This window comes from Ranitomeya imitator, chromosome 2 (genome assembly GCF_032444005.1).
Source record: "Ranitomeya imitator isolate aRanImi1 chromosome 2, aRanImi1.pri, whole genome shotgun sequence".
NCBI classification, from domain to species: domain Eukaryota; kingdom Metazoa; phylum Chordata; class Amphibia; order Anura; family Dendrobatidae; genus Ranitomeya; species Ranitomeya imitator.
The window spans coordinates 375,723,498-375,750,794 of NC_091283.1; the positions used below are offsets into that span (position 1 = coordinate 375,723,498).

The 27,297-nt window shown below is 45.3% G+C and overlaps 1 protein-coding gene across 2 annotated transcripts; it reads left to right on the forward strand.

The window, feature by feature from the left end:
- Positions 1-273: 273 nt before the first annotated feature.
- On the forward strand, positions 274-23,850 carry LOC138664017 (uncharacterized). Of its 2 annotated transcripts, XM_069750421.1 has the most exons (8): positions 285-327; positions 476-562; positions 17,310-17,459; positions 17,536-17,682; positions 17,761-17,884; positions 17,967-18,064; positions 19,213-19,303; positions 22,985-23,850. In XM_069750421.1, the coding sequence occupies exons 3-8, from the start codon at positions 17,382-17,384 to the stop codon at positions 23,278-23,280; spliced, it is 834 nt and encodes a 277-aa protein (XP_069606522.1). In that variant the 5' UTR covers positions 285-327; positions 476-562; positions 17,310-17,381; the 3' UTR covers positions 23,281-23,850. The 2 variants fall into 2 exon arrangements, with proteins under 2 accessions (XP_069606523.1, XP_069606522.1); XM_069750422.1 differs by lacking the exon at positions 476-562 and having other exon boundaries at positions 274-327; positions 22,985-23,410.
- Positions 23,851-27,297: the final 3,447 nt, after the last annotated feature.

Genomic DNA, 27,297 nt, shown 5'->3' on the forward strand with positions numbered 1-27,297 from the left:
CACACACGGCTCTGCTCCGTACACGCACGGCTTCGCTTCGTACACACACGGCTCCGCTCCGTATACCTCGTACACACACGGCTCTGCTCCGTACACCTCGTAAACACACGGCTCCGCTCCGTACACCTCGTACACTCACTGCTCTGCTACATCCACCCTGTAAACCCCTCCTGACCCCACACAGAAACTTCCCCTCATCCAGCAGAGTCCTGCATACACTGAGGCCCCTGATCATGTGACCCCTGACTCCTCCCCTCCTGTGACCTCATCACAGGTCCTGTGCGCACAGAACAGCCATATATGTGGTGTGCGGCTCTGCAGGTGGAGGTAGGTGCTGGAGATTCCCCATTACTGGGCGGGGGCAGGGGGCAGTAACCCCTCCATTCCCAGAGATAGTGCCCCCTTATAGCAGTGCTCCCAGCTCCATTGTGACCCCAGTTCTCCATTACTTCCTCTTTGTCTCCTCCTCTGACAGGAAGCTTCGCTCTTCCTTCCTGTGGGGCAGAGATGGTGGGAAGTGTCTGTAGCTGTAGTGAGTGGAGCCTTTTCCCTGCGCTCAGCTGTAAGTAGTGCAGTTATTGTGTGTATTTCGGCCCTGTACTGTCTGTGTATAGACACTAATGTGAGGCTGGGGGGGAATTTGAGACGTAGGGAAGCTCTGGGTTCACTATGTGGAGATTCTCCATTTCTGGGCAGCGGTGCCAATTAACCCCTTCGTTACCAGAGAACCCTTGTTTTGCGTTCAGGATGAGGTTGTTCTCACTGAAGTACAGGTTTTTTGGGGGAAGTAGGTCAATGGTTTTGATTAGTGATGAGCGTAACTGCTCGTTACTCCAGTTTGCCTCCGGTATGCACAGAGTATCACGGGCGACCGAGTGACATGTTTGAGTCCCAGCGGCTGCATGTTTCTCGGCTGTTAGACCGCCAGAAAATATGCAGTCATTTCCCTCGTTTGTCATACAACCCCGCATGTGTTGTGGTGGTCTAACAGCTGCGAAACATGCGGCCGCCAGGACTCGAACATGTCACTCGGTCGCCCGTGATACTCTGTGCATACCCGAGCACCCGAGGCAAACTGGAGTAACGAGCACTTGCAGTTATCGCTATTTTTGATCGCTCGATCATCCTTGATATTAACCCATAGTGACCACTAATACATATTTTTACCAACCTGAGATATAAATGAATAGCATCCCTCCCTCGACGGGTGAAAATGCAGCAGCCGTACACTATAGCTGGCCCCCTGATGCATCCGTCACAATCAGTTTTGGCACCAGTCATGGTTGTTTAACCCCCTAAGATAAGCTGTCAATAGTGACAACAGCATCTAGATGACTAATAGTGTGGGGGCTCCCTCTTTAACCCCATCCACACCTTGAGATCATGATTTGTGATCCTTATAGTTGCAATGGAAATTCATGGCCAAGTAACTGCCTCAGAGTCTGCAGGTTATAGTGAATGTTCAGAAGTTAGCAGCATTTTAGTGGTAAAAATAAATTGTATTCATTCTGTCATGCCATTTTGCATTAATTCCTGAAAGGCACATAAAGGGTCATTCCATGGTAACTTACGTTACATTCACAAGCCAAAAACTGGCTACAGACTGTTCTTTGAAGGCAGGCACAACAAGGAGTGAATGTATATTGTACAGTTAACTATTCTCAATAGATTTCAACACAGTTTGATTTTTCAACAATAAAGTTAAATACAAATTACAGTGTTATTACTTAGTAACTTACGTTACAAAAAAGAAAAGGCAATTGTCCTTAATAAGTCTGGCAAATTTTCTGTTCTGGTAAACAGGGGAGAAGTACTATTTTTATTATATTAAAACACCATAGTCCCAGCAACTTTAAAAAAATTATTTTAAACTCTCAAGTTAAAAGCAACAGTTTTTATTACAAGAAATGTAGATAACTTACGTTACCACACAGTATAGTAACTTACGTTACTAAGCTGATGGTAACTTACGTTACAATGTTACCATCTATTGGATTAAACTTATTGTAAGGTTCGGTAAGTTACCATCATCTTTGTAACGTAAGTTACTATATTGTGTTGTATCGTAAGTTACCATGGAATGACCCTAAAGGGTTAATAAACTACCCGATAGCAGTTTTTCATATGTTGAGGGAGGTTGTTTTTAAAATTGTATTACTTTTGGGGGGTTTCCAACATATAGGTGCCCCAAAATAAGTTCAAAACTGAATAGTTCCCTGAAAAGATACAGGTGCATCTCACAAAATTAGAATATCAATAAAAAGTTAATTTATTTTGGTTCTTCAATTCAAAAAGTGAAACTCATATATTATATAGAGTCATTACACACAGAATTATGTATTTCAAGTGTTTATTTCTGTTAATGTTGATGATTATGGCTTACATCCAATGAAAATCCAAAAGTCATTATCTCAGTAAACTAGAATACTTTATAACACCAGCTTGACAAAGTGATTTTAAAATTTGAAATCTTGGCCTACTGAAATGTATGTTCAGTAAATGCTCTCAATACTTTGTATTGGGGCTCCTTTTGCATGAATTATTCTGCAGCCCCTATATGTGCTAGTACTGCGCTAACAGACACTGTGTGTACTCCGCAAACCCATCTATGAGAGTACTGTGCTAAAAGGCGCTGTATGTACTTTGCACCCTCCCGTCTGTGGTAGTACTGTCTTTTAAGCCGCTGTGTGTACTCTGCTCGCCCCACCTCTGGGAGTACTTGTCCTTTAAGCCACTGTGAGTATTCTGCACCCCACCCCTGTCTGTGGGAGTATTGTTCCTTTAAGCTACTATGTGTTTTTTTAGTAGTCTGGTAAATAATTTGCATCAGCCATCTCGTTGACTTTTATTGGCCAAATTATTTTTCAAGACCGCTGTGTTTTGCAAATTAACAAATTGCATCATCCATCTTATTGCCATTTCTGTTGATGTGGCCGGGGTGATGTTGTTGTAGCTGATGCAGTGTGAGGACATGTACGTTTGGTACCTGTTATTTGCCCAAGTGCAAATTTTTTTCTCTGATGCAAACAGCCGACAGGATGTCTGCGTCTTTTCATAGTCCCTAATACTGCTGCACTAATGGTGGGGCCACAAGATGTTAAAGGGAACCTGTCACCCCCAAAATCGGCGGTGAGCTAAGCCTACCGGCATCAGGGGCTTATCTACAGCATTCCGGAATGCTGTAGATAAGCCCCCGATGTATCCTAAAAGATGAGAAAAAGAGGTAAAATTATACTCAACTGGGCGGGCGATCCGATGGGCGTTCCGGTCCGGGGCCTCCCATCTTCATAGGATGACGTCCTCTTATGGTCTTCACGCTGTGGCTCCGGCGCAGGCGTACTTTATCTGCCTTGTGGAGGGCAGAGCAAAGTAATGCAGTGTTCAGGCGCCGAGAAAGGTCAGAGAGGCCCAGTGCATGCGCACTGCAGTACTTTGCTCTGCCCTCAACAGAGCAGACAAAGTACTCCTGCGCCAGAGCCGCAGCATGAAGACCAGAAGAGGACGTCATCTGATGAAGATAGGAGGCGCTGGACTTGACCACGACACCCATCGGACCAGACCAGCAGCTCGAACGCCCCTGGGTGAGTATAATCTAACCTCTTTTTCTCATCTTTAGGATACATCGGGGGCTTATCTACAGCATTCCAGAATGCTGGTGGGCTTACCTCACCCTCGATTTTGGGGGTGACAGGTTCCCTTTAAGGTGTTGGATTGGATAGCTGAGATTGGCTCCAGTTCCTTTGCATTATCTTTCACTCGGTCCACTGCTGAAAGTGCACAGTTGGCACTGGAGGACCATGATTATCTGGCTTCCACCTCACACCCTTGCAAATCAGCCAAGCAATCTGAGCCGCAAGTCTTGCAGCAGTCCCTTCTGCTTTTGATGACTCCGCTGGCTTGGGTTCCATGGCCCATCCACCTGGCCCTGTCCTAGAAGTGGAAGAGATTTAGTGCATTGATGCCCAACCACTTGTTATGTTGGAGGATCAGTACGTGGGAGGGCTAGTGCCCAAGGTAAGTGGACCACCGCAAGACATGTCAGATATTGATAGAACTCAGTTGCCAACTGCAGTGTCTTTCTGCAGTGTGCAGACTGGCAAGGAGGGCAGGGTTGAGGAGCTGGAAGATTATGCTGGGAATGATGAGGACCTAGACCTCACACGGAGCGGAGGCTATCCTAGTGATGTGCGCAGTTCGGTGAAAGGAGGTGGCCATGCTGCCACAGCAGCACAGAAAAAGATGGAGAAGGGGTTATCACCCAAGCCAGCATTTTAATTGCTGCTGCCCACAGCCCCACTAAAATCAGCACACCAAGGACAGCTAAAAAGAGCTTGACGTGGCATTATTTCAAGGAATGTGCTGCTGACAAGTGACAGGTGGTTTGCACGCTGTGCTGTCAGACCCTGAAGCAAGGCATAAATGTAATTAACGTGAGCACCACCTGTATGACAAGGCATCTGAATTCCAAGCAAGAGGTGCAGTGGAGTACACACCTTAAAAGGCATGATGGATCTGACCCTCCTCCTGCTTCCTTTTCTGCTTTGGTCACGGCCTCTTCTTTCTGCTCATGGTCAACAGGCCCACCTGCATCCCCGCAAAGAAAGGATGTGACAGCATAGTCACCACCAGTGCATCCATCCCATGGAAGTGTTTAGCTTTCCATTCGCCAAACCTTTGAGAGAAAGAAGAGATACCGCCTCCTAACTACCATCTTAAATGACAGCCTGTTAGGTGTCAAGTTCCCGCCGCTGCACAGGGGGAATCTCGAACCATGTCCTTTGCTGTCTCCCATTCTTCCCCAGCTGCAGAGGAGCCTGCTCAGCAGAGACCTCAGTCCCAGCGTCTTGCTCAAGCTGATGCTGAGCCTCTGGTTACTGCTGCCGTCCCAGGTTCAGCTATTTTAACCAGCATTAATCAGCAGCAAGCATACTCTCCAGGGAGAGTATGCTTTTTGTCAACTGAGCATGCCCCTGGGACCTGGGACAACCTCTCATTGAGGTCGGGGGGTCACATGCTCTGGTCCTGAAGCGGTCCTGATTGGACCACGGGGAAGGTCCCGGAAGGACGCAACTATAAAAGGTACCAGCGAAACAGAAGTATGGAAAGGGACGGCACCAGGAGAGTATAACTTCATATGGACTAGGACTCTTATTAAAAAAAAACGGTATGCAGGTGTCACGAATAAGCTGGGCATATGGTGCTCTGCACTCCAAAGCATATAGCCAAATGAGACAACAGAGAACAGAAAAATAGTGCGGCACGGGACCCGTTGAAGCACTCACCGTGCGAAACGGCCGTCGTCCACTTTCCACTCCCGCACCCTCCTGTGTGACCTGAAGTCCTAACGGATGTTATATTTTTCTTCCAAATAAAGAACACGAATTTCACAGCAAAAAGGGGTGAGTGCCGCACTATTTTTCTGTTCTCTGTTGCAACTATAAAAGGTCCGCATGGCCATGCACTAGTATAAATCCAGAATCGGGTGTGTATGCAATTTGATGAAAGCTCCTAAATGATCCCCTACCCTAAAGTTGTTGACTGAGTGTGGGTGATTGGAGCTAACTAGTGCCAGATTGTGCCATCCAGCACAAGGCACGACAGTACTGTTTCTACAGCAGTGTCTGTTAGAGCTGTGCTGTGCGCAAATAGTGCGCTTTCCTGACCCAAGCTTAGGGTGGTTAGTGGCGTCAGCCAGAGTGGCGCTGTACATACATAGTGTTAATCTTTGGTTAGTTATTCCCTGGCACTGCAGTTGCGGCGCCGAACGCTAGTGGGTCTAGAGGGACTCTAACCCCGTGTCACTCTGCGGTATTGCGGCTCTATGACTCAACAGGGTTCGCCTCCTAAATACCGGGTGAAGTTAAACCGCGTGTGTTTGTTATACCGCCATATACTGTCCTTCATTACTAAGCAGCAGGTGTCATCTCTGCACCGTGGACCCCAAGATGCCAACGCACTTTATATCCTCTTTAATATTATTTTGTGCGTTCCGCCAGGCCCAACACTGTCTTTCCAAATGTTTGGCGTTTGAAATGCTACCATTCTGGCTGGTAAAGGCAGTTTAAAAAAAAATGATGGTGGTGGTTGTCCTGCAGTACGTTGTTACCAGCCACCACTAGTTTTCCTGTAGCAGACCAAATCAAATGTGTACTGTGGAACGCAAGGCTGAAGGAGTGTCTCTGCTCAGGTTCCTGCCTCCTACTTCACTTCTTTCACCGCCTCCTCATCGCTTGACAGTAAGACCTGCACAGCCAGGGGAAACGACAGCTGACTGTTCTGAAACTCATCTGTTTAGAAGTCAAATCCCGCAATGCGCAGGAGCTGTGGACTGAGATCTGTGATGCTGCGATCACTAGCGGGTTGGGAATACTCACTTGGCAGCGATGTAACACACAGCAAGACCGTGTTTTCTTTCAAAGGTCAACCAGGTTTATTTCTCCATAAACCCCAGCAGCACACACACAAAGTAACAGCCTTCAGATCCAGTAAAAACAAATAAACAGAGTTCATAACATGGCTCTGCTCCATCAGGACTGTGACCATACTTGGTAGAGTCCAATATTCAGGCTATCTCTGGAGCCAAAGACACACAGTCTGGATTTCCTGCTTGACAGCGTTGCAGGTTTTCACTGGTTGGCATCACATGCGTCCTGACCTCCAGAGAAGCTGCCTAATGGGGATCACCAACTTGCCTGACAGGCACACATCAGTCAGTTCCAGACCCACTGAAAGACGGTAGCTTCCCCCCACCCAGATAGCCGTCACGGTCTCTGCAGGCACATGTCTCCACCATGTGCTTCACAGGACCTTCCAAGCAGAGAGACCATGTGACCACACCCTGGTCACGTTATATATTTGTAACCACTCCCAAAGGTGGGAGATGTGTGTAGTTAGTCAGACCCGCCCAGCTCTCTGACTAACCCTATAAGCCCCCTTATTATAGACTAAGCAAAACTCATGGAACTACAAGTCCCAGCACAACAATACTTCAGGCTTTCAGCTCATAGTATCTCCTCTGTGACACATACCGGACATTTACAATAATGCCAGACGTTGTCTCAACATCACAGTTATGCTTGCTACTGCCATGCATTCCTATGGCGTTAATACACCTCCTTGCGTATTCCTAGAAGACCATGCAGCACCCCCTATCTGTAACAGGGGTCACTGCATCACAGATCAAACAGCAGGTAAATGAATGTTTGATGCCAGTGAACCATCTCTCCATCACTGCAAATAACTGTCTCCGTGTCTTTCGACACGGTAAAATTTTCGGAACTCTGTCACCTGGACTCTGGAGCCACCGGGAATCCCATTCAGCAGGTGGTCGTGAACCGTTACCAGATACCAGTAAAGCATATTCCAGATCCGTTGCGGGTGACATCTGTTGATGGCAAACCCCTGACCGAGCCCGTCCGGTTCCAGACTGTACCAGTGGAACTTCGGGTAGATCTAACGCATTCGGAAAAAATACGTCTTTGTGTTGCCTGGTTTCTCTCACCCCTTGCTTTTAGGTCTACCCTGGCTCCGGATGCATGAACCAGTCTTAAATTGGAAGACGGGAGAGGTTCTGTGCTGGGGGGACTCCTGCTCAGACCAGTGTATCACCCCTGTTCAACCTGTTCCACCTCCAGTCCAGCCAGCTGCCCTGCGGGGTCTACCTTCCTCTTACTGAGCCTTCGCTGATGTCTTCGGGAAAAAAGAATCTGAGAGTCTGCCTCCGCACAGTTCGTATGACTGTCCGATTGATCTGCTCCCCGAAATATCTCCTCCTCGAGGGCGAATCTATCCTCTCTCACAAGCAGAGACCCAGTCCATGTCTGATTACATCCAGGTGAACCTGGTCAGAGGATTTATCCGGAAGTCATCTTCGCCAGCAGGGGCAGGATTCTTCTTCGTGAAGAAAAAAGATGGATCCCTACGGCCCTGGATCGATTACAGGGGGCTAAACCAGATCACTGTAAAGAACAGGTATCCGTTACCTCTTATTTCAGAGCTGTTTGATCGTCTCAGAGGGGCTAAGATCTTCAACAAGCTGGATCTCAGAGGGGCCCACAACCTTATTCGTATACATGAAGGAGACAAGTGGAAAACGGCTTTTAACACCCGGGATGTTCATTACGAATACCTCATAATGCCGTTCGGCCTAAGTAATGCATCCGCAGTTTTCCAGGAATTCGTAAACGACATTTTCAGAGATCTGCTCTATTCTTGTGTTGTGTACCTGGACGATATCTTGATCTTCTCTGCAGACTTAGGGTACCGTCACACTGAAACGACGCTGCAGCAATACGACAACGATGTCGATCTCTGCAGCGTCGCTGTTTGGTCGCTGGAGAGCTGTCACACAGACAGCTCTCCAGCGACCAACGATCCCGAAGTCCCCTGGTAACCAGGGTAAACATCGGGTTACTAAGAGCAGGGCCGCGCTTAGTAACCCGATGTTTACCCTGGTTACCATCGTAAAAGTAAAAAAAACAAACACTACATACTTACCTACCGCTGTCTGTCTCCGGCGCTGTGCTTTCCTGCACTGGCTGTGAGCACAGCGGCCGGAAAGCAGAGCGGTGACGTCACCGCTGTGCTTTCTGGCTGGCCGGCGCTGACACAGGATGCAGGAGGAGTGCAGAGAAGCAGAGCGCCGGGGACAGACAGCTGAAGGTAAGTATGTACTGTTTGCTTTTTTTACGTTTACGCTGGTAACCAGGGTAAACATCGGGTTACTAAGCGCGGCCCTGCGCTTAGTAACCCGATGTTTAACCTGGTTACCAGTGAAGACATCGCTGAATCGGCGTCACCCACGCCGATTCAGCGATGTCAGCGGGAGATCCAGCGACGAAAGAAAGGTTCAAACGATCTGCTACGACGTACGATTCTCAGCGGGGTCCCTGATCGCAGGAGCGTGTCAGACACAGCGAGATCGTAACGATATCGCTGGAACGTCACGAATCGTACCGTCGTAGCAATCAAAATGCCACTGTGTGATGGTACCCTTAGCCTCACACCGGACGCAAGTATGTCAGGTCTTACAAAGACTCAGGGAGAACAGACTTTATGCCAAATTTGAAAAATGCCTCTTTGAACAATCCTCTCTGCCTTTCCTCAGTTATATAGTCTTGTCCACAGGATTAAAGATGGATCTGGCGAAGTTGTCCGCCATTCTCAAGTGGCCTCGCCCATCCGGGCTGAGGAAGCCACGCTTAGTGGTGAAACACATGGGGTTCCTCTCTCCACACACCATGCTGTGACTGGGTATTTGTATCTCTGCATCCACCTACAGGCTTTTTTGCTGCCTTCTTCTTTTACCCCTAAATTACTTCTACCATATGCTATAGTCCTTATATTTAAACCTATAGTTCAACTGACCTCATTGCTTAGGGTCTTTTGCATTTGCTCTATTGGGGTTCTCTCAGTGCAGCTTTAGCCACTAGACTTGAATTTTTTTCTGTTGTTTGGTGTAATTTACTTCATTTAGACTATTGGTTCATCTTCATTTGTTCAATGTTGCGTTATTTTTGATACGTCTGGTGCACACTGTGGAGATAGTTGTAAGGTACCTAACCGATCCTTCAGGTGTTATGGTTTATACCTTCAATGGTTTTTAATTGCCTTTAACATGTGGTTTGTTCCTTGTTTGTGTGATCCTGTGTAATGATGCTTTAATAAAATGTATTATTTCTAATATTTGAAATTCATTTGTGTTGATCCTGGTCATTTTTTTGTACACACTTCTTTTTTCTTGAGTATTAAAGGGGACATAGAGTGAGGCAGGCAACCACAATTTGTAGGCCGCATCATTAATTCGGTACAAAATCTCGAAGGGTCCAATGTAACGTGGGCCTAAGTTGTAGGAAGGAATCTTAAGTCTGATGTATCTGGATGAGAGCCAAACGTTGTCGCCTGGGCAAAAAGTAGGGGAATCCAAGTGCTTCTTATCCGCATGTTTCTTCATCCTACTACAAGCCCTCTCCAGAGCAGATTTGGCTTCCTCCCAAATATTAGAGAATTCCATAGACATGGAGTCGGCCACTGGGACACCCGAGACTGGAGCAAGCGGAAGAGACACACCCGGATGTTGTCCGTAGACAATGAAAAGAGGAGATTTGGAAGAAGACTAACTGGTATGATTATCATACGCGAACTTGGCCCATGGAAGAAGGTTGGCCCAATCGTCCTGATGAGCATTAGTAAAATGTCGGAGATAAGACGTTAAGATCTGATTAATTCGCTCGACTTGACCATTGGTCTGGGGATGATAGGCCGAGGAGAAGTCCAACAAGACATCCATAAGTTTGAAAAAAAAGAGCTCTCCAGAAACGGAAAGTGAATTGAACTCCCCTGTCTGATACGATGTGTCGGGGGAATCCACGGAGCTTGAAGATGTGAGCAATGAAAATCTTTACCAACTTGGGAATGGATAGCAAGCTGGACAAAGGAAGGAAGTTATCCATTTTCGAAAAGCGATCCACGACCACTAGGACGACTGTATTACCAGCAGAACGAGGAAGGGCGGTAATAAAATCCATCACTATATGTTGCCAGGGAACTGAAGGAACTGGATGAAGAAGCAAGGGTCCAGAGGGTAGCTGCCTAGGGACTTTGTTCCAGGCACAGGTTGTATAAAAAGCAATAAACTCTTTAACGTCTAGCCGGTGAGAAGGCCACCAATAATAACGAGAGATGAGGGTAAGAGTCTTCCTGACTTCAGCATGCTCGGCCAACTTAGACGAATGTCCCCAAAGCAACACTTCATGTCTGTTGTCCTCCTTAACGAAAGTCTTACCTGGTGGTAATGTGGAAAGACTTAAAGGAGCCACAGTGATAATCCTGGAAGGTTCGATAATGTGCAATGGCTACTCCTCCACATCAGAAGACTGTAAGGATCTTGACAAAGCATCAGCCTTGAAGTTTTTGTTGCCTGGCCAAAAGTGAATTTTGAAGTCAAAATGAGCAAAGAAGAGAGACCACCTGGCCTGCCAGGGATTGAGTCTTTGGGCGGATTGGATATAGGCCAGATTCTTATGGTCCGTGAAGATTATAAGAGGATGCACGGTTCCCTCGAGTAGATGGTGTCACTCTAGAGCCAATTTGATAGCCAGTAGGTCGCGATCTCCTATGGCAAAATTGCGCTCGGAAGTAGAAAACGCCTTGTAAAAGAATCCGCAGGTGTCCAAGCGACCCGTGGACGCCCTCTGGGAAAGTACTACCCCCGCTCCTGTGGAGGAGGTGTTCACCTTGAGGATAAATTGTCTGTTAGCCTCTGGATGATGAAGCACAGGTGCAGTCACAAACGATTGCTTCGGTAACCTAAAGGCATTCTCGGCTTCAGGAGACCAAATATTGGGATTGGCTCCTTTTTTGGATGAGAGATGAAATAGGCAAGGATAATGCTGAGAAATGAGGAATGAATTGCTGGTAGTAATTTGCGAAACCGAGGAATCTTTGGATGGCTTTAGTTTCAAGGGGACGCGGCCAATTGAGAATGGCGGACACCTCAGGATCCATTTTTAAGCCAGAGTCAGAGGTTATGTATCCCAAGAAAGGTATAGAAGTAGCCGCTGCAGGACTAGCCGAACATTCCTCCTGTGAGAGATCAGGAGAAAAGACAAAGATGTCATCCAGGTAAACCACGACACAGGAATATAAGAAATCTCAAATGACATCATTAACAAATTCCTGGAAAACTGCGGGGGGATTGCAGAGACCGAAGGGCATAGCTAAATATTCATAATGTCCATCCCGCGCATTGAATGCAGTCTTCCACTCATCCCCGGGACGAATACGGATCAGATTGTACGCTCCAGGAAGATCTAGTTTGGTGAAGATCCGGGACCCTCTTAAATGGTCAAAAGCTCTGGGATAAGTGGCAGTGGGTATTTATTCTTGATTGTAATCTGGATCATGTCCCTGTAATCAATACAGGGACAAAGAGAGCCGTCCTTCTTTTTAACGAAAAGAACACCATATCCGCAGGAGAGGAAGACTTCCAAATGAACCCCTTAAGATTCTCAAGGATGTATTCAGACATTGCCTGGGACTCTGCAGGAGATAAGGGATAGATTCTTCCCCTAAGAGGTATAGAACCAGGCGTCAGTTCAATTGGACAGTCGTATGACCAATGTGGAGGGAAACTCTCTGCTTCTCTCTTATCAAAGAGGTCTGCAAATGGCCGATAGGCTGCAGGAAGTCCAACGGGAACAAAATTGGACCGGGACAACGTGGCGGGACTCACAGACAGCAGACACTGTTCTTGGCAGAATTGTCCCCACCAAAGCACGTCACCGAAGCGCCAATCGAGTTCATGTGGGTTCATGTGTTCTCAGCCAAGGAAGACCAAGAAGGAGTTTGTGAGACAGCCTAGGCAGAACGTAGAAGGCAATCTATTCCCTATGCAGGACTCCCACCTGTAATTCCACCTCTTCCATAACCATGGTAATGGCCTCCCGAAGGGGTCTACCATTCACAGAAGTGATCAACCGAGGAGTCTAATGAAAAAAAACAGGATTTCATATTTGTTGACTTCTTCGAGCCTAATGAAATTCCCTGCTGCTCCCGAATACACATACGCCAATTCAGAAAAACGATTCTGACAGAGGGACACCTGAACAGGCAAGGTTAAGGGTAGAGAGGAATCAAACATAACTAGGGAAGCCTCTCTTATTTGGCGTAGGTGGAGGAATTTCCCGGCCTCTCCGGACAGGAGTGGAGTAGATGAGACGCACTTCCACAATAGAAGCACAATCCCCGTGCCACTCTCTCTCTCCGGTGCTGTTCCGCCATCTTAACCTGATCCACCTGCATTGGTTCAGGTTCTGCAGCAGAGGGGGCTCCCTCACAGTCGGTGTCCTGCTCCAGTTCCAGCAGCTGATTAATGCTTGTATTCAGCGCATGGCAGGGACATCATGCGCTGCTCACAAGCAGAGTACAGCTGCCGGAATACTCACCGGGACCTTTCATACTAGAGAGCGGTGAGTATTCATTCCTCTTCAGTAGCGTGCAGTGTCAGCCAGCGGCTTCCTGCTTTTTGCGGAGGTCACGTGTGCCGATACTTAAGAGAAACGAATATTCTGAATTTTCATTTCTCTTAAGTGTGGGCACACATGACCGCCGGCATCAAGAGTACTGATGGTGCGCGCTACTGAAGAGGAATGAATACTCACAGCGATCTCTGATGAACAGTCCCAGTGAGTATTCCGACAACTCTGCTCTGCTTGTGAGCAGCGCATGATATCCCTTCGATGCGCTGCTTACAAGCATTAATCAGCTGCTGGCACCGGAGCAGGACGCTGCGACTGCGAGGGAGCAAAGGAAGCTAAGTGTAATGGTTTGCTTTTTTAATCTTTTTTGATGGGGCCATGGATACCAGGACTGGGATGGGGCCAATCATACCAGCAACGAGCTGGGGCCAATCAATCATACTGAGATGCCAGGAAGAAATGAATATTCAATACCCTCCATGCCCATGGGCGAGGAATGCAGTGCATATTCATTTCTCTTTAGCAGCGGGCACAGTAGTTAGCCGGAGCTGCCGGCTCCTGCCTCTGTAACACGCTGCTCCTCCGATACCGCTCCCCCACCTCCCGACCACTGCCAGAGCCAATTCATCCGGACTATAAGACGCACCCCCCTATTTTCCTCCACATTTTGGGAGGAAAACAGTGCGTCTTACAGTCCGAAAAATACGGTTTACTATTGGACTATCATGAGTCTCCGTGCACCCTGAGTCTACCATCTACAAGTTGAGCTGGGCTTTTAAATATATTCTATTCATGTAGTTGACTCATCATTACCACTCAGTTTGTGACTGTAAATTCATTAATCTGTGCTGTACAGCAGCAGCACCTTTTATTAGTTGCCTTTTTTAAAAATTATTTTTCACATAGTGCCAACAAATCCAAATACTGAATACGAGACTTGTTTCTGTCTGTAAATGAACTTGTGATCCCTCTGTTTTGAGAGCTGCCATTTTTTTTTAAGATAAATCTCCCTAATTATGAAACATAAACACAAGTGTTTAACCACTTAACGACTGCTAATATGTCTTTTAACGGGGGCAGTTAAGGGTACTTAAGCCACATTACTGCTTTTTAATGGCACTGAGGAATAAGGGTATAGCGCCCCCCAGAGTCAGAATTTCTCTGGGGTCTTGGCTACCTGGGGTAGCGGAGACCGCAGAAAACATGATTTGGGTCGGTTTTTACTGACCCCGGTGTTGCGGTCGCCGTTATTAACTGTATAATGGTGACTGCACAAAAGTCAGATTTTCCATTTAATTTCTCTCATCTGATGTGATCGCACATCAAAGGAGAGAGAAATGGGGTCCCCCGATTTCCCACGGTACCTCCATTGTCCCTGCAACCCACCGTGAAGTCCCCCTGGCCATCGACATCATCTTCTGGGAGAAAATTGCGGGCACATGAGCAGTACGCCCGCCGTGATCTGCCGGCTGGCACCCGGCAATAATAGGAAATTTTTCCTATTGGTTAGTTTTGATCACTGATACACCCTATCACATTGATCAAAATAAAAAAAAATAGTAAATCAAACCCCTCTTTATCATTCCCATAGTTAGCTAAAAATAATTTAAAAAATGTATTTATTTCCATTTTTCCATTAGGGTTAGAGTTGGGCTAAAGTGAGTTGGGCTAAAGTGAGTTGGGCTAAAGTGAGTTGGGCTAAAGTGAGTTGGGCTAAAGTTAGTGTTAGGATTTGGCTAAAGGTAAGGTTAGGGTTGGGCTAGGGTTGTGGTTATGGTTGGGATTACGGTTAGGGTTGGGATTAGGGTTAGGGGTGTGTTGGGGTTAGGTTTGTGTTTATGGTTAGGGTTGGAATTAGGGTTAGCGGTGTGTTGGGGTTAGGGTTTGAGTTAGAATTGGGTGGTTTCCACTGTTTAGGTACATCAAGGAGGCTCTAAACGCGACATGGCACCACCATTGATTCCGGCCAATTTTGCATTCAAAACGTCAAACGGTGTTCCCTCCCTCCTGAGCCCTGCCATGGACCCAAACAGTGGCTTTTCCCCACATATGGGGTATCGACGTACTCAGGAGAAATTGCACAAAAAATTTTGTGGTCCATTTTCTCCTGATACCCTTGTGAAAATTTTAAAAAAATAGGTCCCAAAGTAAAGTTTTTTGTGAAAAAAGTAAAATGTTCATTTTTTCCTTCCACATTGCTTTAGTTCTTGTGAAGCACCTGAAGGGTTAATAAACTTCTTGAATGTGGTTTTGAGCACCTTGAGGGGTGCAGTTTTTAGAATAGTGTCACGTTTGGGTATTTTCTGTATTTTCTGTTATATTGTGCTGATGTAAAGGTTGACATTTGGGAAATTATTTATTAACTATTTTCTTTGACACCACTCTGATTTAAGGGTACAAAAATTAAAGTTTGAAAATTGCAACATTTTCAAAATGTTTGTTTTTTTCATTAATAAGCGCGAGTTATATCGAAGAAATTTTACCACTAACATGAAGTACAATATGTCACGAAAAAGCAGTGTGTTCATACCTCACCATGCCCTATTGTTTTGAAAATAAGACTACCATCATTTTATAAACAATCAGCTTGGCTATCTCATTCATAAATTTAACTTTAACATATGATTAGTTATGTAGACTCTAGTCATGTCACTATTTTGCTCCTGGTTTTGGAAAAATCTTTTTCTTCCTGTATGCTGCAAAATACAACCTGTTCTCACATTCCCTAATAACTCAGTGTGTTATTAGGCTGATTCTCAAAGGAAAGCTTTTCCAAGAAAATTGAAGCAGCAGCTTCCAGCTCATCATGCGAGTACCTTGGCACTTGGAAGAATACAAAATTAAGTTTTTCCATCCATTCAAAAGTTAAGAGGTGAATGTCCAGCCAAAATATCAGAGTCAACAAGTCGACTCATCACAAGGTCTATCAGTTCTGGTGTGACAAACATGGCAATGGAGGTGGCTCATATGCTTCGTAATAATGAAATCACAGACGTCAAAGCATGTTACACACGTTTGGAAGGTTGACTCGGGAAAAAAAAGGTGAAGAAGCCTCAACTTCAATATCCTCATGAGAAGCGTTTGCTTAAGTTTGCAAAAAGTACAAAAATGGACAGTAGAAGATTGGAAACCGGTGATTTGGAGCGATGAGATGACATTTAATAGACTAGGCTCTGATAGATGCAATTGGGTCTGGAAGAAATAAAGGAAAAAGACATGACTAGAGTCTGCTTTATTAATCATATGCTAAATAGTTGCAAGTCAAATTTATTTATGATATGGCCAAGATGATTGTCGATAAAATGATGGGATATGTGGGATATGTTGAAGCGATCCGTAGCTATAACCTCATAAAGTGACAGTGGTCAGAATGGTAAAACTGGCTTGGTCATGAAGTACCAAATTGGATGTCACTAAGGGGTTAACCACCAAACTATGAGTTGTTTAAAATAATGTTTTCGAGCTCCTGTCATTTACATAAATAGTTTAATATTAGATGCCTATGCATGCTACTTGAATACAGCAGCAATGTGAACATGCTTGCTATTTGTACACAATTCTACCTAGATTTTTGGAAGACTCGATAAAAAGCGTTTGTATTTGTATAATCATTTTGTGGTTGGCAAACCACTTGCGGACCTCCCAAAAAGGGATTTTGTTTTACTTCTAGTTCAGAGGTCATTACTTCTTCACATTCAAAATAGTACACCAGTTTTGTCTCCCTAATTAAATGTATATTTTTTTATCAACCGTCCAAAAATTCCAGCTTCTTTATTTACCAAAGTGTTAACCTACAAAAATAGTGATAATTGTTGCACCCAACCTTGGAAAAATGCAACTGCTTCTTTTGTTTGCATTGCCTGTTTATACACAACAGTAATGCATGCATCTGCCTCCCTCATAATGAAAAATTTTTGACACTACAATTTAGGTAGCCTAGAAAGTCTGATAGTACAGAGGTTACCTCTGGTTACCATCCGTTTTTTTGCTGGCCAGATATGTTGAAGTCATTTGGACATTAAAAAGGCTGTATTTGCATTATAGAGCTCACAACGTGTTCAATTGACTACAAGGGGAACTCTTGAGTTTTATGAATATTTTCCAGGTAATTTGAAGCTTTTTATTTGCGTAATCAACATTTGTAAGAAAATTCAGCAAACCCAGCAAATTCGGATTTCAGATGATGGAAGCAGTTTCCACTTGAAAACCATTTTTAGTAACCACACATTAATTACAGTTAATTATTGGCAGTAACATCTACACGTTATATCTCCTCATATGTTCCCCTTTATTATCACCAGTAATTCTTTGATGTTTGTTCTTCCCTTTCAGGATTCTACAATATTAGATCCTTTCATTTGAAATCTTCTATGCAAGAGAATTTTTCTGATTGACCCGTCAAGGATGGATAGTGACAGGGACAAGATGGCAGAGAGTATATTACACCTCACCGTAGAGATCCTCTTCCGGCTTACTGAAGAGGTGAGTGATTCTGATGTTATCACATTAATACATCTCACTAAAGTAAGAATGATGTAATGTGTCTCTCCATAAGCAGTATTGCACAGTAGTGAAGAAGACCCCTAGTGAGCGCTGTCAGGCCCCAATTACAGGGCTTCCACCTTACCCCCTGATACATGAGAACATCATGGACCAGGAGATACTACAACTCACCTACAAGATGATTGAGCTGCTGACTGGAGAGGTGACACTGCTGGGAATGGTGGGAAATTATACAGTAATGCTAGCAAACGGGGGATGACTGTATCATTGTGTGTGTCAGGTTCCTATAAGATGTCAGGATGTCACCGTCTATTTCTCCATGGAGGAGTGGGAGTATTTAGAAGGACACAAAGATCTGTACAAGGACGTCATGATGGAGGTTCCCCAGCCCCTTACATCACCAGGTAATAGACAGGACTAAATACACACGGCCTATAATTATCCGTATGTAAAGAATGAATTCAGTCCATGTATTTGCTCCTCCAGTTCTATCAAGTAGGAGGACAACACTAGAGAGATGTCCCCGTCCTCTTCTACCACAGGACTGTAAGCAAGAAAATCCCAGTGTTCCTCAGGATCATCAGGTAGATGGAGAGAAGGTGTCATGAAATCTCCCCTATGAAGTGAAGATGCCTGTAAAGGTCTTTTATTCAGTCTTCTTTTATCCACCAGTATTATATGTTTTATACCTGTTTAATGAGAACGGTGGAGATGGCAGGATTAGAGCTGATCATAGATGTGACTTCTCCATCTGTCTGTGACTTTAACGCCTTAGTGACAGAGACAAATTTTTGAAATCTGACCAGTGTCACTTTATGTGGTAATAACTCTGCAATGCTTCAATAAATCCCAGTGATTTTGAGATTGTTTTTTCGTGACAATTTATGATAATGGTAAATTTAGGTCAATATGTTTTGTGGTTATTTATAAAAAATATCAAAAATTTGAGAAAAATGTAAAAAAATTGGCAATTTTTTTTTAATTTGAATGATTATCCCTTTAATCCAGATGGTCATACCACAGCAAACCATTAATAAATAACATTTCCCACATGTCAGCTTTACATCAGCACCATTTGTAAAATGTTATTTTATTTTGTTAGCATTTTAGGAGGTTTAAAAATGTGGCAGCAATGTTTTATTTTTTCAAGGAAATTTACAAAATTTATTTTTTTAGGGACTTATCCATGTTTGAAGTGACTTTAGGGTCCCATATATTGGGAAACCCCCAAACGTGATGCCATTTTAAAAACAGCACCCCTAGACATATTGAAAACTGCAGTCAGGTAGTTTATTAACCCTTCAGGTGCTTTAAAGGAATTAATGCAAAGTGGTATGACAGAAATGAAAATGTGTATTTTTACCACCTAAATGCCTCTAACTTCTGAACAGATTACTACAGCCGTCAGACTCTAAGGCCGCTATTTGGACGTGAATTGCCATGGCAAACATCAGGACCAGAAAATCATGATCTGAGGGCACCAATTTGGATAAAGAGGAAGCCCCCACACTCTGTTAACCATTTATATGATGTAGTCACTATTGACAGCAGCATCTAAGGGGTTAAACAGATTTGGAAAGTGCAAATACTGATCGTGGCTGATACAGCAAGTTGTCAGCTATAGTGTATAGCTGCTGGATTGTCACCTGTATGAGGAGGCTATTCTCTTATATCTCAGGTCAGTTAAAAGACGTATTGGCCGTCATTAAGGTGTTAACAATATTTGTTTCAGGGTAAAGATCTGATCCCCATTTATACTACAGAGACATATGTCAGAAGTGATGAGACGTGTAAAGAGAAGATTCCTACAGACGATGACTCATGTGAGTAGTAGATATGAACATTAAGGGGGCACCACAGTCACAAAAGTGGGATCTACTCCCTGACCAACCAAATTGTATACCATTACAAAACAGAGAGAAAAGCGAAGGTCATATAAACGGGGATCACCACACAAATGGATTTTGGCTAAAGTGAACACAGCTTTTTATTCATGTACAATAACAAATCAAAACGTGCAATAGAAAAAACACATATTTTAAAATTAAAAAAGGGAACATACTTGTCCCTTATATACACAGCCCACAATATGGTTAACACCTGCGCAGGTTAACTAGGACGCCTGACGAAGCCACTTTGGTGTGGCGACACGCATCGGGTCTCCGCTTCACCTGCGCTTTGGCATACTAGGCTGTTTACCGCTTGTAGCTGGCTCTTGGTATTGTATGTGACCAGCTCTACATGGGGTCCTCTGCATTTTTGTTCACAGTCAGCTACAGCAGCTGATGTGAGCTAGGATCATCACTCATGTGTACGCTTATTGGAGATATTCCTCCATTAGTGGTAGCGGTATTTGTGCTTTCTTATCTACAGAATATTAGTACCATTTACTGGTGAGATACTGCCAAGCCTATCTTTATATGACTACTCTTTTCCCTATGATTGTCCAAGTTGTACCATGGTAGGGAGGTATTTTTGTTATTCCATCTTTAGGACTTATTAATGGGCTTTGGTTGAATAACATACAATAAAGCACAGTGGAGTCCATATAGGCACCCTATTCAGGGTTGGGGGTCCTAGTTAACCTGCGCAGGTGTTAGCCATATTGTGGGCTGTGTATATAAGGGACAAGTGTGTTCCCTTTTTTACATGTTTTTAAAACATGTGTGTTTTTTTCTATTGCATGTTCTGATTTGTTATTGTACATGAATAAAAAGCTGTGTTCACGTTAGCTAACATCCATTTGTGTGGTGATCCCCGTTTATATGACCTTCGCTTTTCTCTCTGTTTTGTCATGTGAGTAGTAACCACTAAATGTAGAGAGTTCACAGATTCTGCATCCACATAGCCATTTTTTCTCTATACTATGACTAAAATCCAGCTGCACTGAGGAGCACGAGAGTAACAAAGTTTTGATCTTTTGATTTTCAAGCTTCATACCTCACCATGCCCTATTGTTTTGAAAATAAGACTACCATCATTTTATAAACAATCAGCTTGGCTATCTCATTCATAAATTTAACTTTAACATATGATTAGTTATGTAGACTCTAGTCATGTCACTATTTTGCTCCTGGTTTTGGAAAAATCTTTTTCTTCCTGTATGCTGCAAAATACAACCTGTTCTCACATTCCCTAATAACTCAGTGTGTTATTAGGCTGATTCTCAAAGGAAAGCTTTTCCAAGAAAATTGAAGCAGCAGCTTCCAGCTCATCATGCGAGTACCTTGGCACTTGGAAGAATACAAAATTAAGTTTTTCCATCCATTCAAAAGTTAAGAGGTGAATGTCCAGCCAAAATATCAGAGTCAACCAGTCGACTCATCACAAGGTCTATCAGTTCTGGTGTGACAAGCATGGCAATGGAGGTGGCTCGTATGCTTCGTAATAGTGAAATAACAGACGTCAAAGCATGTTACACACGTTTGGAAGGTTGACTCGGGAAAAAAAAGGTGAAGAAGCCTCAACTTCAATATCGTCATAAGAAGCGTTGGCTTAAAATTGCAACAAGTACGAAAAATGGACAGTAGAAGATTGTTAACAGGTGATTTGGAGCGATGAGATGACATTCAATAGACTAGGCTCTGATAGATGCAAGTGGGTCTGGAAGAAATAAAGGAAAAATACATGACAAGAGTCTGCTTTATTAATCATATGCTAAATAGTTGCAAGTCAAATTTATTTATGATATGGCCAAGATGATTGTCTATAAAATGATGGTAGTCTCACGTTCGAAGCAGTAGTGTAGTGGATGGTGAGCTATGGAGCCTGAAAGTCAATAAAAGTTCAAAATTTTGTTGCCCTTTTGCTCATCGGTGTATCAAATTGTGAAATTGTGGAAGGATTTTATCTAGGAGAGTTTAGCTAAAGCCATTTCATCAGGAGGTGAATGTAGATGAACAGCCTTATAAATAAGAATAAGGATGCCCAATCTTTCTGCCCAACAATGTATCTAATTCTGAAATTTGGGAGGGATTTTATCAGTTCTGCTAAAGCTATTTTATCAAGTGAATGTACATGGATAAAGTGTGCCCAAGCTTTCTGCCCTTCTAAGGGTACAATTAATGTGTAGACTTTAGGAAAAGATTCAGAGCTGTTGATAACATTGACCCCGAGGAAATACCGTGTATAATCGAGTATAAGCCGACCCGAGTATAAGCCGACCCCCCTAATTTTGCAACAAAAAACTGGGAAAACCTTTTCACTCGAGTATAAGCCTAAGGTGGAAAATGCAGCAGCTACCGGTAAATGTCAAAAATAAAAATAGATACCAATAAAAGTAAAATTAATTGAGACATCAGTAGGTTAAGTGTTTTTGAATATCCATATTGAATCAGGAGCCCCATATAATTCTCCATACAGTTCATTATGGCCCCATAAGATTCTCCATATAAAAATATATGCCCCATATAATGCTCCATGCAGTTCTTTATGGCCCCATAGATGCCCCATACAATGCTCCATGCAGTTCTTTATGGCCCCATAGATGCCCCATATAATGCTCCATGCAGTTCTTTGTGGCCCCATAGATGCCCCATATAATGCTCCTTGCAGTTCTTTCTGGCCCAATAGATGCCCCATATAATGCTCCATGCAGTTCTTTCTGTCCCCATAGATGCCCCATATAATGCTCCATGCAGTTCTTTATGGCCCCATAGATGCCCCATATAATGCTCCATGCAGTTCATTATGGCCCCGTAGATGCTCCATATAACATTGTGCCACATGTAATGCTGCTGCACTAAAAAAAAAAAAATAACATACTCACCTCTCGTCGCTGCTCCTCAGCGTGCCGTCTCTCCGCAGTGACTGTTCAGGCAGAGGGCGGCACGTACACCGCTCCCTCTGACCTGAACAATCACTGCAGAGGCCGCGGAAGAAGGAGCATCGGTGGAACGAGGGAAGGTGAATATGAAATACTCACCTCCCGGCGCTCCCGACACGGTCCCTGCATGTCCCACGGTCTCCCGGCGCGGCAGCATCTTCCTGTAGTGAGCGGTCTCATGGTACCGCTCATTACAGTAATGAATATGCGGATCCACCCCTATGGGAGTGGAATACATATTCATTACTTTAATGAGCGGTACCAGTGATCGGTGAACAGGGGAAGAAGCTGCAGCGCCCGGAGACCGTGGGACATGCAGGGACCGCATCAGGAGCAACGAGAGCAGGTGAGTATTTGACAGTCATCGCTCCCCCTCACCCGCCGACCAGGACTCGAGTATAAGCCGAGAAGAGCACTTTCAGACCATTTTTTGGGCTGAAAATCTCGGCTTATACTCGAGTATATACGGTAATATGTGGGAAATAACTTTTTGCTTGAACTTTTCTAATACTGGACTGATATCCTCAAAGAGTCATCAGACAATAACATATTCCCACTTAGTTATGGATAAGAATTCATCATTCTGCTGATCAACCCGGGTCCAAATGGTTGGACTTCCATTGATAAGTACATTATTTTATTTAGACATCTTTTTTAATGCAGGTTATGTTTTTGGCAGATGACTGTTCCAGGAGATTACAACAACATTGGATATCTTCAGATTTCAAAGCAGAAGATAACGGCATAACACAACATACTTATGAAGAGCAAAGCAAAGATCTATCGTCTGAACATTTTAAAAAGGTCCTATCAAAAACTGTTATGCAAACTAAAAATTACAAAAGGGATGATGTCACGATTCACACCGTGACAGTCACCCCACAAGTCACGGATCGGGGTGACTTTAGGCCAACAGACGGCTATCACATGTGCAGGGGGGCTTATCTTAGTTATCCCTCCACTGTTGCAATGTGATGAAAAAACCACACACAAGTCTATGGACCTCTTAGTTTACAGCAGGGGCTTATTCTAGTTATCCCACTGCTCTTCAATATACCACGAACTGCAGGGATTTATGTATATCCTGCTTCTCAGTTCTGCTTGAACTTGCAGCTCTCTGGTGCCCCCCTTACCCTCAGGTCAGATTAGGTACTGCACCTAGGGTAATTAGTCACCAGAAAGGCTGCCTGCTATGTACTGGCTATTGGGCACGCTGCAGCGAGACGATATAACTACTCCCACGCAGGCAGCAACAATAATTATCAACGCCGAAGTCGCTACAACGACTCCCAATGGCACAGCACACGGTATGCTGCCACCAGCTTCGATTAAAGGGGTCCGAAGCTAACCCAAAACAGTAGCGTAATTCCCTTCAGAAGACTTAGGGTACATTTTAGAGCAGGAAGAATGAAACTAGTAATTTATATATTTTACTCCGAAAGTTTAAGGCAGTGTTTATAAAAAGGCATATAAAGATGTTACAAAAGAGACAATTGAAATATGTACAAAGAAATTATAAAATAAAGGGATTAAATGAGAAAAGGTAAAACTCACATGTTCTCAGGTCATTTCAGGCAAAACCATGCTGATAGGCAGTGCTCCCAAATATCCCAATGCATAGTACAGCTCCTCAGGTAAAGTGGAGTCACTTAAATAACCACAGCCTCGTGACATCACTAACAGGGCTGATTTCCTCAGACCCTCCTATCTCTTTAGTTTTACTAAATTTCACACAAGTTTGTCTAATACCTGTATCTCAGCTACAGAACATGTCAGAATCATAACACACCCAGGGTTCATCTTGTATTAACATTGGCGTTCTAATGAGACCAAATTTGGGCTTGATGGGATGCATAGTTCCAGAGAAATCCATACTCCCTGTTGGAACTAGAAGCCCGCGCTTACCGTGGCTAATAGATCCGTCGATGGAGATTCACAATATATCCTTATTATTTTTCTAGTCCAAATCGGTGGCCCAATATCTTACTATAACAGAACAAAGAACCGCATGTCTTTGAGAAGGATAATCAGGCCAGTTTCAGCTGGAGGGAGATTTGTGCCGCCACAAGCGCAATAAGCCTTCCTTGGCTTGGGGGTAGAGCATTGAGAAGAATAGCTGCACACACACACATAGAAACAAAGAGAGACAGAGAGAGAAGGGTTTTTTTAGCCCGCAGCATGGGTCTAACGGGCAAGCTACAAAATCATATCACATTTCATACAATATCGTGACATACATTATCCTCACACTTATATTATACATTTTCCTCACACCTCCCCCTTTTGGTGTGCGCTACAGAGGCAGGACCGCTCAGTGCTCCTCCATGCACACCTCAACAGGTTCACCCCGGCGGGACAGTCCATCTACATTGCCATGCTCCCTGCCCATTTTGTGTTCAATGGTGAAGTCAAACTGCTGAAAGGCAAGGCTCCAGCGTAGCAACCTGCCATTGGTTCCACACATGGCGTTTAGCCAGCGCAGAGGGTTGTGGTCGGTCACCACGGTGAAGGTGCGACCGTACAAGTAGGGCTGCAAACACTGCAGGGCCCAGACTATGGCCAGGCACTCCTTTTCAATGGTGGAGTAGGCCACTTCCCTCGGTAAAAGTTTACGGCTCAGGTACAACACGGGGTGTTCTTGGTCCTCCGAGTCAACCTGGCTGAGCACAGCACCAAGGCCAAACTCGCTGGCGTCGGTCTGTACCAAGAACGGTCGACTGCTGTCGACTGCTTTCAACACAGGGGCGTTGCACAGTGCTGTTTTCAACGCCTGGAAGGCACCCTCACAGCCATCGGTCCAGTTGACCATGTGGGGTAGCTTCTTCCTGGTGAGCTCCATCAAGGGTTTTGCTAGGCTACTATAGTGCTGTACGAAGTGCCTATAGTACCCTGCAGTGCCCAAGAAGGACATCACCTGTTTCTTGGTCCTGGGGGTGGGCCAGTTCACGATCACTCCCACTTTCTCAGGCTCTGGCTTTAGGGTGCCCCTGCCTACCCGGTGCCACCAGGTGCTACCAGGTAGTGGACCTCACTCATACCCATCTGCCACTTTCCCGGCTTGATAGTCAGTCCAGCTCGGTGAATTCGCCTGAGCACCTTCTCGAGATGCTGCAGGTGTTCCTTCCAGGAGGAACTGAAGATGGCAATGTCATCCAAATACGCCACTGCGTACTTCTCCAGTCCCTGAAGAAGGAGGTTGACCATCCGCTGGAAAGTGGCAGGGGCATTCTTCATGCCGAAGGGCATGACCGTGACTCGTACAGTCCAAAGGGTGTGATAAAGGTGGACTTCTCCTGCGCCTCGGGGCTCAGGGGAATCTGCCAGTATCCTCGACTCCGATCCATTATTGCCAGGTATTTTACGTAAGCTAACCTCTCAAGCAGATCCTCGATGCGTGGCATGGAGTGCGCGTCAGTGGCTGTGATGGCGTTGAGCGCCCTGTAGTCTACGTGGTCCGGTCCTTCTTTGGCACGAGAACTACAGGTGAGGCCCACGCACTCTTTGACCGTCGAATCACCCCCAGCTGTAACATCTCATCGATCTCCTGGCACATAACCTGCTGCACCTAGTCGGAGATTCGATAGGGTGTTCGCCGTAGTGTGGCATGATTCCCGGGGTCCATCTCGTGGACTGCTAACTCAGTCCTTCTAGGTCGGTTGGAGAAAACGGCCCGGAAGGGTTCCAGCTTGGTCCGCAACTGCGACCGCTGGGGTTCGGTTAGTGAGACGCTTACCTCCACGTCCTCAATGGACCCACCGGCCTTTGCTTGGGCCAGCATGTCCAGGAGGGTGTCTTCCTCCTAGTCTTCGGGTAAGCTGCAGACCGGTAGGACGAAAGCTTCACGTTCGTGATGAGCCTTCATCATGTTGACGTGAAAGGCCTTTCGCCTACCCCGAGCGTAGTCAAGTGTGACCACGTAAGTGACCGGGTTGAGCTGTTGGTGGATGACGTACGGGCCCTCCAAGGCTGCCTGAAGCTTATACGTTTGCACGGGGACCAGCACCCACACCTTTTGACCCACGTGGTAGGTCCGCTCCCGGGCGATCTGGTCGTACCAGTGCTTCTGGTCAGCCTGATCCTGCGTCATGTTGTCATGCACCAACTGCCTCAAAGTCAGCATCTTGTCACGGAAGCGCATGACATACTCCACTATGGACACTTCAGAAGGGTTCGGCTCCTCTTCCCAGGATTCTCTTACCAACCCAAGGGGTCTCCGGACTCGCCTGCCGTACAGGAGCTCGAAGGGGGAGAACCCCATCGAGGCCTGCGGAACCTCTCGGTAAGTGAATAGTAGGTGTGGGAGGTACCACTCTCAGTCGCGCCCTTGGGTCTCAACCAGCATGCGTAGCATCTGTTTGAGGGTACCATTGAAGCGTTCACACAAGCCATTGGTCTGTGGGTGATACGCACTCGATACCAGGTGCTTCACCTGCATTCTCTTACAGAGAGCCTCCATTAGGCGAGACATAAATTGGGTCCCTTGATCAGTAAGCATCTCCCTGGGAAATCCTACACGTGAAAAGATAGCCAACAGGGCATCCGCCACCTTATCTGCCCTAGTTGATGACAGAGCTACTGCCTCTGGGTACCGAGTAGCGTAGTCTACCACAGTAAGGATATATTGCTTTCCAGAGCTGCTGGGGACAGCCAGCGGGCCCACAATGTCCACCGCGATCCTCTGGAAAGGCTCCTCTATCACTGGCAAAGGGATCAGGGGAGCCTTAAGAGCAGGCCCCGCCTTCCCCACTCTTTGACAGGTGATACAAGAGCGGCAGTAGTTTGACACATCTGTCCCCATCTTAGGCCAATAGAAGTATTGAGACAGCCGGGCCTTTGTTTTGCTGATCCCCAAGTGTCCAGCTAGCGGGATCTCATGGGCAATCCGTAACAACTCACCCCGGAATTGCTACGGGACGACCAGCTGTCTTTCCCTCAACCACTCCTTTTGCGATTCTCCGGGTACTGTCTCCCGGTATAACCTTCCTTGTTCCC

Coding starts and splice junctions, on each gene's coding strand:
- LOC138664017 (XM_069750422.1), top strand. CDS start 17,382: ATGGATAGTGACAGGGACAAGATGGCAGAGAGTATATTACACCTCACC. Junction 17,460..17,535: donor TCTTCCGGCTTACTGAAGAG/GTGAGTGATTCT, acceptor CTCCATAAGCAG/TATTGCACAGTAGTGAAGAA. Junction 18,065..19,212: donor GTGTTCCTCAGGATCATCAG/GTAGATGGAGAG, acceptor TATTTGTTTCAG/GGTAAAGATCTGATCCCCAT.